General features: G+C 42.8%; 1 protein-coding gene across 4 annotated transcripts in view; it reads left to right on the forward strand.

Moving 5' to 3' along the window:
• The window catches only part of NDFIP2 (Nedd4 family interacting protein 2), a 56,166-nt gene extending 48,680 nt beyond the window's left edge, over positions 1-7,486 (forward strand). For all 4 annotated transcript variants that reach the window (XM_079973057.1, XM_079973059.1, XM_079973058.1 and 1 more), the window contains 3 exons: positions 257-323; positions 1,822-1,927; positions 5,214-7,486. In XM_079973057.1, coding sequence (XP_079829183.1) covers positions 257-323; positions 1,822-1,925 — 171 coding nt within the window. In that variant the 3' untranslated portion in view covers positions 1,926-1,927; positions 5,214-7,486. The remainder of the gene's footprint in view (positions 1-256; positions 324-1,821; positions 1,928-5,213) is intronic.
• Positions 7,487-17,717: the final 10,231 nt, after the last annotated feature.

Genomic DNA, 17,717 nt, shown 5'->3' on the forward strand with positions numbered 1-17,717 from the left:
AATGAGCAATTCTTAATAAACCATTTTTTCACAGGTTGGTTGAGACTTCTTTGCTTGCAAGAAAGTAAAAGAAATAACTCCTCTTTTATTCTAAAGCTGCACAGAGTATATTTGTCTTCCCAAATGCACCAATTGTGATTTTTTATTTATTTGTTATGTATGTTCTGTAATGTTATGTATTTTCAGTAAACCTAATATGTTACAAGCATGATTTGAAATGTAGCTAACATGTTTGGGGGCTTTTCTCCCCTTCCAGTTCTCAGATTACTTTACTGGTTATTTCAATGGACAATACTGGCTTTGGTGGATATTTCTTGTACTTGGTAAGTACCAATCAAAAACTTTACTTTCTGAATTTCCAACTAACTTGATAACTGCGTAGAACAATCCTAACTGGGTTTAAGAAAGATTGGCAGTAAATTTGCACATGTATGCTCATTGAAATCAAGGGCTTATTGTAGCAGTGGTAGAACTTATCACAGATCAAGCACGTTAGATAGAATTTCCATATTGCCTTTTCACAGACAAAGTAATTTTCACAAGAGGCGGTTCATGCTTGAATGTGGCACCAGTCCTTAATAAATAATGTTTGATCAATTAAATATTTAATTTAACTTTTAAAAGCAAAATCCCAAACATGCTAATGCAAAGGGTCATCTGATACCTATCCTCAACGTTCTGTTAGAAAATCTGTTTTATATTTTTCATACTCTGTGGGTTTCATTGATACTCTTTGTTTTACCACTGCTCCTTTTTAAAAGTCAGAAAAATAGAAGTCTGTTAGAGACAGAGGGTAGATTTTTCTGAATTATGTTTTTACGTTTTCTAAATCTGAATAAGATGAAGCTTGTTTCTGAATTGATCTCATTATGTTTAAAACACAGCATCATAACTGAACTAAGACTATTCAAGTATATAAGGTCAAAGTTTGCGTATAAGCTTTTCTTTTAAGATACCTAGTTTTTATAATTATTTTCTTGGACTATATGAATGGTTTTGAATGCGAGTGTGCCTGTCACTTTGTATTCAATCCATGGAGGTATCCTTTTTGCCTTAGAAATGCACTGTGCATTAATCATTATTCACTCAGGCAAGGGGAAGGGCTTTATGCTGCTGAACACAGTGCTTCTGTTCCCTCAATTTTCTTTTGAAAAGCTGTCTGCCGAGCTTCAGGCTTCTGGGGCAGCTGCAGGGAAGGTTGCTGGGGAAAAGAAGGCTTTTAAGTGTATTTGAGCATCCATTGTACATCCGAAGCTTGGCTCACTTACTTGGGTCAGCTGGTGATCTTGCCTTGTGGCGTAACTATCACCCCAACTATTTACATCTTATTCCTACCACTTTATTTTAAAATTCCATGCCAACTTTCTTGAAACGGCCCGTAAACAATAAAATATAAGAACTAAATGTAAACAGCGGCAATTTATAGATGTACCGCTGATGCAAATAAATCCCATATAGCCCATACATACCTTGGCAGAAAAAGCAAGAGTAAAACTCAAGTCTAATTAAAATTAAGGCCGTTGATTGATTCAGTAATTAATATAGGTTCCTGTTGGAGATACTGTGATTGATTGCATAGGAAAGTTAAGCTTTCATCCTACTCTGTACAGTCCCCGACTTCCTACTTAGAAAGCCAGCTTAGGAAAGCACCCTTTCCTTGAACTTGCCAAGGTATGTTGATGTGACTGTGACTCTATAAAAAGTTCCTTGGCATACGTACTGAACGTGTAAAATGGCAAATCGTTGAAAGCTTGCTTCCTTTCAATTAGCATAAGAAAATCATCTTTTAATCAACGTTTCACATTGCACCTCTGCTTTCAGGTCTCCTCCTATTTTTCCGAGGTTTTGTTAATTACCTGAAAGTCAGAAACATGTCTGAAAGTATGGCAGCTGCTCATAGAACAAGATTTTTCTTCTTGTACTAGAGGTAAGCACCGTAGCTCCTTTCGTAGGTAAGTACTTGGCACAGAAAATGCCTTCAGCGAAATTGCTTTCTCACTTTTGCACACTTGGGCTTGCATGCACAAATATTGCCTTCTATTGCTTGATAGTTGCCTTTGTTTGTCAAGCCTATTTCTGCAACGTCAGGGTTGTGTCCCCCCCCCCTTCTTTTTTTAAAAAAACAGCAACAGCAAGTCCCATGCATTCCTCTGACAGAAAAGCAAGCTGTTAATATCTGATTTCCCCAACTTTATTAAATGTTGTAGGCCTCTGCATAAATGCCTGACTCTTCTGTAGTGCGGATAAATCAACTCCCTAAACACCTTTTTAACATTTGGCAGGCGTAACTATTATGTCTTCAAAGTCCATGAGCATTTAAACTTCAACCCACATTCTATAGAAAAGAGACATACCAGGCCTTAACTGACGGTAGTATGGTCCCATTGAACGTTGCCCATGATATTTGCATTCCCTTTTCAGTTTCCAGATTACTTATCTTAAGGCTTTTGCAAGGACTTCTGACAAAAATGCAAGTTAGACCGGCATTATTATCCCATGTTTCAGTTTGGGAGTGTGTGTCATGCGGGCTAAGAAAATAGCAAGGTGCATAAAAGTAGCTTGCAAGTTCATTGCCAAAGTGCGATTTGAATGAGACGTTTCCCTTTGCAACACTTGTGGTCCTAGTGTAATATTCATATCACAATACTGACTCTTTCCAAACATGCTCATCTCCCTGGACAAGGGAGAGGATGTTTAAACTGCACCGTCAGTGTGCAGTGGTGCCTTACAGAATTATGCCAGCAATGTAGATGGGTTCCTGTTTCCCAAGGAGCTTAAAATCTAAAAGGGAGAGTGGGGGGGGGGGGGACAACAGAAGAGGGAAGAATGTGGGCAAATGCTGTTGCAAACACTTGAAGTTTGGATGAGGATTAAGAGGATAAACAAAAAGCCATGTGGAAAAGGTGGGTTGTAAGGAGGGATTTCAAGGAAGAGAGAGGTGGCATGCACAATGTTCACTTTCCGGAAGGGTCTTTCTTGGGGTGGGGGTGGGGAGGAAAGGACAGAGTAGTTTAAATGCACAATAGTCTGATTTATTGATTCATCCGGGTTATTTCTTGAAGTTTGGGCCACAGCGGTAGTCATCCCTATATTCAAAAAGGGCCTTGCATGCAATCCGGCTAGTTATAGACCAGTTAGTTTGCTACCTGTAATTAGCAAATTATATACAAAGCGTCTTTACAATAAGCTAGTTGATTGGATAACCGATGGAGCTATTTTTGCCAAAGAGCAAGCAGGATTTAGACGAGGCAGATCCACTATAGACTATTGCTTTGTACTAGCCCATTTTATAGATAAGTATGTTAAGAAACCAGGTGGTGTACTATATGCAGATTTCATTGATCTGAAAGCTGCTGATTCAATGTCTCGAGTAAGACTGCGGGATAAGCTGAACCCTTCCAAGTATAGATAAAATATTGTTGTTCTTCGTTAAATGTCTGTATAAAAACACAGTGCTGAAAGTGTGTTGCTCTACAAATGGGCAGTTCACAGGATCCGTACCAGCCACAAAGGGAGTTAAGCAAGGTTGCATCCTAGCTCCCACACTATTTAATTTATATATAAATGATATTGTCCAGAGTATAACATCCCCAGAGTATCATGCCCCTAAACTGACCACAAAAGCTATCTACAGTGGTGCCCCGCAAGACGAACGCCTCGCAAGACGGAAAACCTGCTAGACGAAAGGGTTTTCCGTTTTGGAGGCGCTTCGCAAAACGAATTTCCCTATGGGCTTGCTTCACAAGACGAAAATGTCTTGCGAGTTCCTGCGGGGTTTTTCCCCTCCCCCCCCTTTTCCTAAGCCCTAAGCCGCTTATCAGCTGATCCGCTAAAAGCCGCTAAACCGCTAATAGCGCTAATCCGCTAAACTGTCAATGGGCTTGCTTCGCAAGACGAAAAAACCGCTGTACGAAGAGCCTCACGGAACGGATTAATTTCGTCTTGCGAGGCACCACTGTATATTATTATACGCAGATGCATAAAAGGGATAAAATGAAGAAAGGGGCCCCAAATATAATGTGGTAAAGCTGTGTTTAAGGCAAAGACTATCTTCACATTTAAATAGTTATCAATATTCAGTATTAATCTGTTACAATCTACTATACTATACTATAATCTAGTATTAATCTGTTATTACTCTTTGTATCAATGTCTGAATATAATTCAGGGGCTGCAGATAAGAATGTAGACCAACCAATTTAATATGGCTTCAGAATAATGTAAATGAGCTGTGTGCTTGTTTTCAAAATGTATAACTGACTGGAGCCCTTAAAGCATAGGTGAAAACAACATCATAGCATAAATTCTCGATAAAAACAGCTGAATGTCTGACCATTCTTGACATGGAATAGGTAAAGGGACCCCTGACCATTAGGTCCAGTCGTGGACGACTCTGGGGTTGCTGCACTCATCTCGCTTTATTGGCCGAGGGAGCCGGCGTACAGCTTCCGGGTTGTGTGGCCAGCATGATTTAAGCCACTTCTGGCGAACCAGAGCAGCGCACGGAAATGCTGTTTACCTTCCCGCCAGAGCGGCACCTATTTATCTACTTGCACTTTGATGTGCTTTCAAACTGCTAGGTTGGCAGGAACAGGGACCGAGCAACAGGAGCTCACCCCGTTGTGGGGATTCGAACCGCCGACCTTCTGATCGGCAAGCCCTAGGCTCTGTGGTTTAGACCACAGCGCCACCCGCATCCCTTGACATGGAATAGGTAGTAGTCTGTAAACCATGTCTCCCAAGGGTTTACAAACCTAAGATGTTTCCAAACAGAGAGATTCCCATGGGCTTTAGAAGGGGCAACTAAATGAATCTTGAGTTTTTCTGAAGGAAGGGAATTCCACAATAGTTGGCCACCACACTAAGGTGGTGGCCAGTCACATTTCTGATGGTGGTTACACCTGCAGGAAAAGCCTTGCTTCCTGTTCTTAACACCTGGGAAGGAATGCAAGGGGAAAATGCTCACTCAGATACCACAGGGGGAAAGCATATGGGGTTTTAAAGATTAAAGCACCTTTAACTTAGCCCAGAAACTAATTTGCCTCTACTGGAGTTCTTGTTGTAACGGTGAAAAATTCTCCATGTACTGAAATATCCCTGAGAGACTATATTCACATACATATTTCATTATGCAGTATTGTTAAATATGTTGTTTGATTATCCCGCTGATTTTTTTAGTTAACTAAAATACAGCTCTTTTCTTTTATTCCCAGACTGCATCGACCAGACATTCCTTTCTCATACCAATGTGAACTTCCAGCCAATCTGTAACCTTCCAAACGAATAGGGAAAGACGACTACTAGAAGCAGGAGATAAATTTGAAGCAGGATCTTTTTGCCGCTTAGGGAATGACAGGGTGGTCTATGCTTAAGTGCCATTTCTGTTCATTCCACTAAATATTTATATTAAGCATTGCCTTTTGTCTTGCACATATGCATATGTGCTAATTTAACAAGAACTTTAAAAAGAATAAATTCCATGCATATGGTCTGCTAAGCAGTTGAATACAGCCAGACTTGACTAATTTGTGTTTTGTATCTGAAAGATTTAAAGTGGTAACTTGTTTTCACAGTATTATGTACTATCTACTTAACAGAAGTTTCATTAAGTACAAGTAATTTGTACTGAATGACTCACAGTAAGCCACTCAGACTCTGTTAGTATGTAAATTGCATTCATCCAATTATGCACATAAAAACTGCTCTATCACATGATATGTAGTTCTATAAACACACATTGAAAAGCTGTGGAGGGCTAACCAAGGTTTCCCTAGTGCACCTCTCTTACACTGGTGTGAATTTGGGTCCCGTCCCCCCCTACATAGATGTGGGCCATAAAAGCAGTAGCCTTAATCACTGCCATTTTAAGCCCAATTTGAACAGATTCTTAAAGTATGCATATACAGTAAAAAAATCTGCATGTGCTGTAGTTCGTAAAGTCCCAATATTTGATCTGATAATTATTATACAGGAAAGTGTAACACCATCCCATGCTGTTCTAGTGATCTAGGAAACCAGATGAGAGATGGGAGCAGTAGCCTCAGTTGTCAGATCAGGGAGTAATGGGATTGCTCTCTCTCTTCCTCTGTGGCCTCTCCATTATTTCTGCCTTAGCAGAGCAACATGGGATTGAGCCATGTTGGATCAGTGGCTGCGCTGCTCCCAAAACATTCCCACCAGCCCTTAAGCTTCAAAAAGAAGTGTCCGGATTACAAACAATGGCAAAATATTAGCAATATCACTTCTTCTCCAATGTCTTACCAGTTTGATGTGCATACGGGTCTTTGGGGCTGTGTAACTTTGTGAGCGTTAAGCCCTGCAAGAAAGCTTTTGGCAACAATCTGTACAGAGCCAAAAGAATTAAGACGTGCATCAGAACAATGATGTTTCCTTAAGGGCACAAATTGATGGATTTTGAGTCCCGGTCCTGCAGGGGGGGAAATCTTACACTTGTTTCACTGTCATGTTCATCATCTCATTGGAAAGGCTAGCGTAAGATAATTGCTAGTCTGGTCCAGCGCATTTTTCTAGGTAGGTAGACCTCTACCCCACTCCTTTTTCTCGCCCTACAATCATTGGCTCTAACTGGAGATCAGGACTGTACACTCTCTGCACAATCTCCACTCCTCTAGGTGAGTTTGTTAAGGAGCCCTGCTCCATTCCAGGTGAAAGGAACAGACATTGCACACCACCAGTGGATGAACAACCTAGTTCTTTAAGCCGGAGTGTCAGTTTTTCTTGTCGTTGTGTTTTGTGGGAGTATTTCCATAATCACCGTTCCTTAACCCCAAAGGTTACTCGCCATGCTTTCACAGGAATGATGTTAAGTTTAGGTCAATTCCATTGGGCACATTTTCATTTTCCTTGCAAAAATACAAGCAATTCGCCATCAGTGGTATCCGCACCATAGTAATGATGGCCCTCCCATGCAAAGGAATATATCTAGGGCTTTTTATGGGGAGGCAAATGTTGAAGCACATGTGTTTCTTCCCCAAACATCTCTGGGACTCTGCACTCTGGCATGACGGGAGACAAAATCTCCCAGATATCCACAAACAGCTCTCATCTCAGTTGCTGCCAATCACTAATCACTCTGCGTTTGGGGAGTGGTAGATGCACATTTATTCTTTTGTTTGTTTCTTAATTTGAACTCTTGCATTTTTAATACTAATGTGTAGAGGAATTATATGTCTCATTTAGTGCTGTATCCAATTTTGTATCTATTGTATGCATAAGGTTTATATTCTTTAATATTTCAGGATTAATAATAATTAAAAAAAAGGCCGAAGAGTTTGAAAGCAAAAGCCCACTACTGCTTTTCATGAAAGCAAGATTCTCTTGGGAATTCCCATGTGTTTCTCTCTGAATTCATCAGTATTTTTTCTATGATTTTCTCTCCTCTCTATCTCTCTTATTTATCTTCCTTTTTTTGCATTATTTGTTCTCATAAGAGGCAGGTGAATAAAAGTTTTTGTTTTGGAATAAAGGCTCCTGGTTTTATGTTGCACATTAGGAAACTGCTGCAGTTTCTATCAGGTCAAATGGTTTGTCTGGATTCTTTCTGCTTGGTTCCATTTTTAAAACTATAAATTTGTTACAGTGTTGTGGAGGATTTGTAAACGTGTGTGTGTGTGTGTGAGAGAGAGAGAGAGAGAGAGAGAGAGAACGAACATACTTGTGTGAGTGGTGTTTTTATCTAAGATCAAAGCTGCTGCTTTGGCGATCACTCATAGCTGAGTAAGATTGTCTTCCATGAATATGGTCTTAACAGTGGGTCTGTAAGTGATTGTGAAGGCCAATTATGGATCCACACATCCTTCCACAGTGGGGACATAGGTTTCTGGGTAGTAGCTGAAGGTTTGCCAAACACGACTTCCTCTTAGCACGTTTCTCCCTTTCGTCCTGACACCCTTGGTAAAGGCTGTTCTCCGATTGGAGCACTCGCAGGCCAGTGTTTCCCAATTGTCGGTGTTTAGACTACATTTTTAAAGATTTGCCTTGAGAGAGTCTTTGAACCTCTTTTGTTGGCCACCAGCATTACACTTTCCATTTTTGAGTTGGGAATAGAGTAGTTGCTTTGGAAGACGATTATCAGGAATCTGCACATGACCAGTCCAACGAAGTTGATGTTGCTTTGACACTGGTGATCTTTGCTTCTTCCAGTACAGTGGCATTAGTTTGCCCGTCTTCCCAAGTGATGTGTAAAATTTTTCTGAGACATTGTTGATGGAATCTTTTCGAGGAGCTGGAGATGCCGTTTATAAGTGGTCCATGTTTTATAAGCATACAGTAAAGTTAGTGGTACAATAGCTTTGTAAACAAGCATTTTGGTTTCCCTGCAAATGTCCCAGTCCTTAAACACTCAGATACTAGGGGCAAGGCACTAAGGAAGAGTCTCTCAATTCTTCCATCCTAGTGGCAGTGTCCTGTTTTTAAATAACTGTGTGCACATAGAAAGAAGGAGACTTCATATTTGCCCACAAGGGAAAACATACAGGAATTTGAGATGAGTAGAAAAGTTATTTCCCGTGGCTAGAGCTAAATCATTTTAAGGTGACTTCCTAGGTTTGCTGCTGCTTATAAGAAACTGGTTCCTGCCTGGAAACTGCAAGGCAATAAAGGAATTTCTCATTCGGAATGATCTTGCTGCGGAAGTGACTGCATTAGTTATTCTTCCCTGAGAAGTCAAGCCTGCAAATTTCTGTTGTATGTATGTACTTTGCAGTCCCCTTAAAAATAATGAGGTTGTAGGGCTAAGTTCTTGAATCTATTGTGTCTGCTCCACACCTACACCTGCCCCAGAGTGGATTATTTTTAAATGAAAGATATAGATGAGACATTATTTTGAATCAGTTTCCCCCATGTATACTCCATGTGAAAGTGTTCAGCTAAATAGGAGCTTCATTCTACCTACAAGCGCAGTCCAAAGCCCTTAGAAGTGGGAGGGCATGTAATAATGAAATGAATTATTTGGGTTTCTCTGTACACATAAATGCTTCAAGATGCAAGAGCTCAGAAGCTTTCATAAGGGGGAAGGACTGGTAGTAAGAGGACAATACACTGTCTCAACGGGAAGCAAAGTACAAGCTCCTAATTTGCTGCTTTAGGTCCCTTGGCTTTTGACTATGAATTCATCCTCTCCCCTTCTTCAGTTCTTCTGTTAAGAAAAACAACCTGAATTATTTACAAGGGTTTTTATTATAGCTGCCTTGGTTTCAGTGGGGCAAAAATTAAACGTTCTAATTTGCCACAATAATACATGATTTATAGAAGGGTTTCCCAAACTTGGGCCTCTGGCTGCTTTTGGACTACAACTCCCATCATTCCTAGTAGGACTAGTGATCTGGGATTATGGGAATTGTAGGGAAGATGGGGATTTGTAGTCCCAAAACAGATGGAGACCCAAGTTTGGGAAACTGATCTATAGTGTCAAATGCTTGGATATTGTTCCCAACAGTTTTTTAAAATGTAGAATAGGCTTTAATAGAGGGTCATGGACTTGGTTTTTAAGAGATTTAACAGACGTCTGATATTAAATATAGATTTTAAAAATAATCTGTTTTACATTTGAAACAGGCATTTCAGTTCCTGGGGACCAAAAGTCCTTCTGCATCAGAGATCAAAATAGCAGAACCTTAAACAGCCCATTCATAAAGTTTTGTTCTTTGACTTCAGTTCTGGATATCTATGAACTTATCTCAAGTTCATTTTGTGCTCTCTTCAGACAAATATTAAAGCCGAGGGATTAGTAGACATTGTTCTTGTAAAGAGTTATTTGAGGAAAATAAAATAAACAGGACTTAGACGATCTCTTCTGAACATTTTAATGGTTTTTGGCTGTAGTCTCTTGTTATTGCCATGTTGGCAGAAAGTCCTGCTTTTTTTTACTTCTATATTAAGCTACTAGTATCATAGGAAGTGTTTAAATATGCCGTTGGATTGACTCCTATACAGAATCTCCATCAACTGGGGAGACTTACTTGAATGGGACTTGTGCACATGTAACGAGCTGTAGGCTCATAGCTTAGGATTGCCAAGACACCCTGAAAGTCTTTTGGGGAAGGCCTTTTAAGGAAAACCCCAAAGTTGTTGAGGTGTGTTATTCTTGTTGTAGTAGTAGTAGTAGTTGTTGTTTTACAAAAACATGATTTTCAATTGACTTGTCTAAGATCCAAAACCACCTTTCGGAAATTCCACCTTTGAAATCCTGGTAATGTTTGGGGGAAATCCCGACAGATATCAGCCCTATCATAACTTCTGGGTATTGGATGTTTTGAGAAGTCTTGTAAATGTGGATTGGCTTTTAAGATTTGGTATTTTTATTGTGGAGCACCAGTTGGGAAACCCCCAGGGGAAGAAGGCTGACGAGTCAGGGGATTGGTGGTGGGATGATAGCGAGTGGTTAGAGAGAGGAGAGGGAGCAGACTGGGAAGAGGAGGAGGTGTCAGAAGCTGACGAGGCAACAGGGTTTAGTGAGCAGGAAGAGACTGTGGCAGAGAGCAGTCCAGACTCCTAGGCGGGAGCAGAGACTGGAGAGGAGAGAGGGCAGGCTGCTGAAAAAGCCAGGGAGTCTACCCATCCTTTTGTGTCTAGTTGCCCTCCTCCCTGGTCTCCCAGAACACGGAAGACAAGAAAAACGAGGAAAAGGAGCCTCTGTTTTCTGGGGGAGAAATCTTAGATAGCGGTGGGAAGGTGGGGAACTTCATTCCTCACAACGGCCTCATTGGGGCAAGACCTAGAAAGAGTTGCTGGGATCATGAGGCCTGCGCTGTTTTGGTTTTTCTGAATAAAGAGTTGGTGTCACAGACAAGAATTAAGTGGCATCTAATTCTGTATGTTCCCAAAGTGACCACTCTCTGCTACGATGAGCAGAAATGTTAACTATTGGAGACCCCATCCCTAGGGTTGCCATATGTCAGGAATTTTTCGGACATACCCGGAATACTGCAGCCACAGAAAGTGTCTGGGTGGAAATCGGTGGAGAACAATAAAAAGTAGTGTGTGTGGGTGTGCAAAAATGGAGCCCTGTTTATACTGCAAATAAAATATCGGCAGCAAATGAAGGAAATGGTGAAGCTGGCATACAAAGCCCTTCCTATGATTTTGACGGGAAAGGTCACCAATCCTTTAATTTAATTCTTTAATTGCAATGCTTTGGCAGCCAGCGATTTCGTAGGAAACGGGTGGGAGTGTCGATTCTTTTCTTGCAAATGGAGCCTTACACTGTCTGCTCAGAAGGAAGTCCCACTGTATTCAATGGAGCTTACTCCCAGGTAAATGGGTCAACAGTGGGCAGCTTTACACTGCAATCCTAAGCATTTTTACTCAGAATTAAGTCCCACAGGGTTCAATAGGATTTACTTTCTGGTATGTTCCTGATTGTTCTCACAGTTTCCATTATTATTATTATTATTATTATTATTATTATTATTATTTCCCCGACAGTGACTGGGGCAGCTTGAATTTAATTTCATTCCATTTTTCTGCGGAAGGTGTTGCACATGATCCCTTCCCTCGCACATTTTTTTTATATACAACAATCCTGTGAGGCAGGTTCGGAGGAGAGGCTGTCGTTGGCTCAAGGAAACATATTTGTATGCATTTATGACGTCTATGTGTGCAGCGAGATCAAACGCGGGAGAAACTTCCTGATGCAGAATAAAACGTCACTATTTTCATGTGAGAAATGTTGGAGGGTCTTGCAGTTTTTAAGGGCCCAGAAGAGGCCTGATAGTAAAAAAGTCAATCCTATTCAAGGCCCAGGAGAGGGATGCAGGTGGCGCTGTGGGTTAAAGCCTCAGCGCCTAGGGCTTGCCGATCGAAAGGTCGGCGGTTCGAATCCCTGCGGCGGGGTGCGCTCCCGCTGCTCGGTCCCAGCGCCTGCCAACCTAGCAGTTCGAAAGCACCTCCGGGTGCAAGTAGATAAATAGGGACCGCTTACCAGCGGGAAGGTAAACGGCGTTTCCGTGTGCGGCTCTGGCTCGCCAGAGCAGCGATGTCACGCTGGCCACGTGACCCGGAAGTGTCTCCGGACAGCGCTGGCCCCTGGCCTCTTAAGTGAGATGGGCGCACAACCCCAGAGTCTGTCAAGACTGGCCCGTACGGGCAGGGGTACCTTTACCTTTACCTTTATGACGTCTATGTGTGCAGCGAGATCAAACGCGGGAGAAACTTCCTGATGCAGAATAAAACGTCACTATTTTCATGTGAGAAATGTTGGAGGGTCTTGCAGTTTTTAAGGGCCCAGAAGAGGCCTGATAGTAAAAAAGTCAATCCTATTCAAGGCCCAGGAGAGGGTTGTCGTCTCTTTCCCTCCCTGTGTGTTTTACAAGAGCCTGACAAATTACCGAGGTGATGCTTTTTCTAAAGGCTTTCTTTCTTTCTTTCTTTCTTTCTTTCTTTCTTTCCTTCCTTCCTTCCTTCCTTCCTTCCTTCCTTCCTTCCTTCCTTCCTTCCTTCTTTCTTTCTTTCTTTCTTTCTTTCTTTCTTTCTTTCTTTCTTGGATAAGAGTTTATTAGTGAAGATTTTCCTGGATTGCAAAAGAACGTGCAATGTCTCTTTTCAGGTCTCAGAGTCATAGATTAATATGTTCAATGCAAGACATCAATGTTCAGTATAAGGTTGGAGGGGAAGACAAGTTGCGGGAGTGGGTGGGTGGTAAACTGAATCTTTTAAAAACTTAGTGCATGCGTCAGGTTTCTGCATCAGCTTGGGTATGTTCTCTTTCCATTCATTTATTGGTTTTTATTGGCCGTGAGAGAAAGCTCTGCCAGCTTTGGAGGGTGGCTGGTCCCCCATTTGGGATTGGCAGGGTGTAAGGCAGGGAGGTGAACAGTAGGGGGAGCCAGAGCCAATGACAGACAGAGCCAACTGATTCTCGTTTGTCTTTCTCTTCCTGCCATAAGTCCTGATTTTCCAGGACATGTCCTGGAATTCGCCTCCGAAAATAGCGTCCTAGATTGTTTCTTGGAAATCGGGCAAATGTCCCATGAAAACGGCAACAGGGATTAAATCGTGCTGAAAGTGCCCAAACAAAGCTCCAAATTTCTTGTAGATCAACAACTTTGGTTGCTCTAAAAACAAACAAAAACTCAACAACTTCAGGCAAAACTTGTATTTTCCTGTTCATTTCCTTACCACGTAAACTCTTGATGTTTTATTTTTTTGGGGGGAGGGGAGAGGAGGTGGTTGTGCAAGAGCACCAGATCCCTTTCATCGCACAAATAGATTGCACTGGGATTTGGTTGAATCCCACCTGCAAAAAAGATTGCAACCCTCTAGAGCAGAATTTTCCAAACTTGGGTCTCCAACTGTTTTTGGACTACAACTCCCATCGTTCAGAGCTAGCAGGACCAGTGGTCAGAGATGATGGGAATTGTAGTCCGAAAACAGCTGGAGACCCAAGTTTGGGAGACACTGCTCTAGCGGGTAAAGGAGCTTTGGAGACTTAGAAGTATGGGGCCTGCCTGCAGCTTCTGCCTGTGAGTTACCTGTGCATCGTGCCAACGTCCTCATGGGAGCTGTGCAACTGGGGAAGCATCAGGGCAGCATTCTGCTGCGCTGTCTGGTCCATCAGCATTGCACCTTGGCATTTTAGGATCTTTTGGCTTTATCCAACTGACTTCTGTGTGGAGTACCCTCATGTCAAATTAATAGACCTAAGTAAGCCATACGGGACGCTGGTGGCGCTGTGGGTTAAACCGCAGAGCCTAGGGCTTTCAGATCAGAAGGTCAGTGGTTCGAATCCCTGCTCCCGTTGCTCGGTCCCAGCGCCTGCCAACCTAGCAGTTCGAAAGAACGTCAAAGTGCAAGTAGATAAATAGGTATCACTCTGGCAGGAAGGTAAATGGTGTTTCCATGCCCTGCTCTGGTTCGCCAGAAGCGGCTTAGTCATGCTGGCCACATGACCCGGAAGCTGTACGCCAGCTCCCTCGGCCAATAAAGCGAGATGAGCGCTGCAACCCCAGAGTCGTCTGCAACTGGACCTAATGATCAGGGGTCCCTTTACCTTTACCTTAAGCCATACCGAATAAATTTCAGTGGGTCTACTCTGCCTCTGGCTGTGGTTTGATGCAGCCCTATATGTATCCCTCTGCCCAGAAAACTTAAAATAAAATCGTAGCGGTCCTCTAGCCCAACCCCCTGTAGTGCAGGAATGCTACTTTAATCGTTTTCAAACTCACCTGAGATGCTGATTTTGGAAACAGACACACATTTTCCCCCTTCTGCTTTAAAGCACATTCAAAACACATTCCCCCTCAAACCCTCAAAGAATTCTGGGCACCGTAGTTTGTTAAGCCTGCAGTTCTCGGCGTTCGTTTATTGGGAAATCTTTCTAACTGTGACCTTTGGTCAGAACCAGTGGCGTAGCGTGGGTTGTCAGCACCCGGGGCAAGGCAAGTAATTTGCGCCCCCTAACCCTAACCCCCAGATGTTGCGCCCGGTGCGCCCGGCCCCCCCCTGCACCCCCCACGCTACGCCACTGGTCAGAACCGATCATTTCCCTTCTCCTTTCCAGCCACTCCACTAGAATTTAATAGTGTTCTTTTAGTTATCAGATACAGGGGAACCGAAGGACTTTGCAAGATCGGGAGCCAACTTTAGAAAAACAAAACAAGACACCTCCCTCTCTTTTGACTTGAGTACAGAACATGGACGAGAGAAAAAAAAAATGCCCACAGATATTTACACAGGGTAAATAACCAGTTGCGTAATGAGTATCCGTATGAGGACCTGAAGGGTAATGAGTTCATTAAGCTTGGGTTTCTTCTTGACCGTTGTGACCACCCAGAAGGCTCAATAAACCACTTTCCTCTCTTCCGTTGTTCTCCAGAGAAGTGGCCTTCCTGAATCCAGCTATATAAGCATTTAATGAGTGACCTATTTGTGAGGCAGCTTTCCGAATTGGCAAATGAGAGGAGGATATGGAATGTCGAAAGCCTTTCCCTTTTATAACCCCATCTTCCTCGAGTTCCCCTCTGCGTGGAATGTGACCAGCGCAGAAATGGCACCAGTCACCGCAGGGCTGAAACGCAGCGCTGACAATAGCTGTCGGCAGCTTTTCTCACCTAACTGTCATCAGACTGAGCGGGGAAATGGGAGGGGTGCAAGTGGGGAGAGAAATATTGAGCCGAGGTGGGACGCTTTCGGATTTCAGCTACTGAGAAATCCCCTAGCCCAAATGCAACATCTTTTGCTGCATTTCAGAAAGTGAAAATCCGGACAAAAACGTTGTTGACTTTCTTTCTTTCTTTCTTTCTTTCTTTCTTTCTTTCTTTCTCTCTCTCTCTCTCTCTCTCTCTCTCTCTCTCTCTCTCTCCAAAGTTTTTCTGCTAGTTTAAAGAAAACTGGCAAAAAAACCCCCCAACCACTTGCAGAATGGGTTGCCATACAACATTTGAAACGAACAGTAAAAAATCCGTCCAGATGCCATTTTGGGGATCAAAATCCTGGCGATGTCTGGGATTTTCCGGGTGTATGGCAGCCTTCTTTACAAATACAGATGTTCTTGTTTTCAGTGTACAACCTGCTTAACCTCCCAGTCTTGGGGTAGGTAGGTAACAGGGCCAGATTTAGGTTTGATGAGGTTCTAAGCTACTGAAGGTAATGGGGCCCTTTATATGTCCAGCTGTGCTTTGTCAACAAATCATCACTGGTTTTTTTTTGTGTTGAATATATGCTATATGGCAATTTATGGAGCTAATAGGTATCTAAAGCCATTTGCACATAACAAAATATGTATTTTATTCAGTTTTTTTCCCTTTAATTTTTTTGGGGCCCCCAAGAGAGTGGGGCCCTAAGCTATAGCTTGTTTAGCTTATATGGAAATCTGGCACTAGCAGGTAACCACATTGGCAGATAAAACAGTGAGGGACCCATATTACAAAGGTTCTCAAGCTGAGCTGTATCAGCCATGCATAGTGAGAGGAGAAGGAAAAGCATGCAAGTTTAGCATCTTGATCATTCATGGCTCATTTTTGAAAGTGTGGACTAGAAATTACATTTACGACCCCCAGGAAGAAAAAAAGCTGCAAGGACAAACCGCCTCAGGCTCCATTTGAAGCAGTATCATACCATTTTAAACAGCAGCGGTTTCTCCCAGTGCTATTTTTCTAGAATATGAGGTGCCAGAGCTCACCATGAACATCACCCTTGTTCTTTTATAACAGAAACGACATCCACCTGAGAGGTGCCAGAAATGAGTTCTGGTGTGTTCCAGCCGAAAAAATAAGCCCTGGTTTCTCCTAAGGAGTCCTGGGAAGTATAGTTTGTGAAGACTTATGAGAATTGTCAGGAGGCCTCTATTTCCCTCACAGAGATAAGGTAAAGGTAAAGGTACCCCTGCCCGTACGGGCCAGTCTTGACAGACTCTGGGGTTGTGCGCCCATCTCACTTAAGAGGCCAAGGGCCAGCGCTGTCCGGAGACACTTCCGGGTCACGTGGCCAGCGTGACATCGCTGCTCTGGCCAGAGCCAGAGCCGCACACGGAAACGCCGTTTACCTTCCCGCTGGTAAGCGGTCCCTATTTATCTACTTGCACCCGGAGGTGCTTTCGAACTGCTAGGTTGGCAGGCGCTGGGACTGAGCAGCGGGAGCGCACCCCGCCGCAGGGATTCGAACCTCCGACCTTTCGATCGGCAAGCCCTAGGCGCTGAGGCTTTAACCCACAGCGCCACCTGCGTCCCTCCCTCACAGAGATACAATTCCCAAAATTCCTTAGGAACAGGGATTGACTGTTAACCTCTCCGAGAATTGTAGCTCTGTGAGGCAAATAGGGGTATTATATTCCTGTGAAACTTTACCTTTTCATGTATGTGCATTTTGGAATGCAAAATGTCATTGGGCCCTGAGGGGCAGGGGAAGATGATGATGATGATGATGATGATGATAATAATAATAATAATAATAATAATAATAATAATTGTACCCATCCATCTGATTAGAATGTCCCTTGGCACTCTGGGCGGCTTCCAACAAATATATAAGCATATGAAAACATCAGTCTTTAAAAACTTCCCTATACAGGGCTGCCTTCAGATGTCTTCTAAAAGTTGTATAGTTATTTATCTCCTTGACATCCAAATAATTTGTATGTGTGATTGCCCAACCATTGTTGATCCCTGTCAGCAAACGGGATCAGTTTGAGAACAGCTGGCTCTGTGTTCTTGGAGCGTTTTATATGTGCTTGCATCTTACCCTTTATTTAACACATTGTCCCTTATGACATATTGGAACTCTCTGAAGTTGGATGCAGGAAATTTAGGTTTGTCCTGGAATTTCATTGTCCCTGTTTTTTACTTTTGAAATATGGCAACCCTACCTTACAGCCAAAGAGAGTGTTTGTCATCTCCATAGGCAGTCTGTGTCATGACTTTGCTTCACAAGTTGCATGCACAGTTTATAAGAGAATAAACTTGCAGACTGTATGCCTGCATTTATTCACATCATGTGAAATGTTTGTCCTGCTTGTTTTAGATGTATCGTGGATAGGTGGTTCAAGACAGGTATATCCCAAGTAACCCCAACCCACCACTGTTTCTCTCAACCTCCTGGGTCTGCAACATGCTGATAGCAATATTGGCCCACATTGCAGGTTGCTGGAAGGATTTCTGAGATGAATCATAGAATAGGATCATAGAGTTGGAAGAGACCACAAGGGCCACCGAGTCCAACCCCCTGCCAAGCAGGAAACACCAGCAGAGCACTCCTGACATATG

Source organism: Podarcis cretensis (genome assembly GCF_951804945.1).
Source record: "Podarcis cretensis genome assembly, chromosome: 4".
NCBI lineage: Eukaryota > Metazoa > Chordata > Lepidosauria > Squamata > Lacertidae > Podarcis > Podarcis cretensis.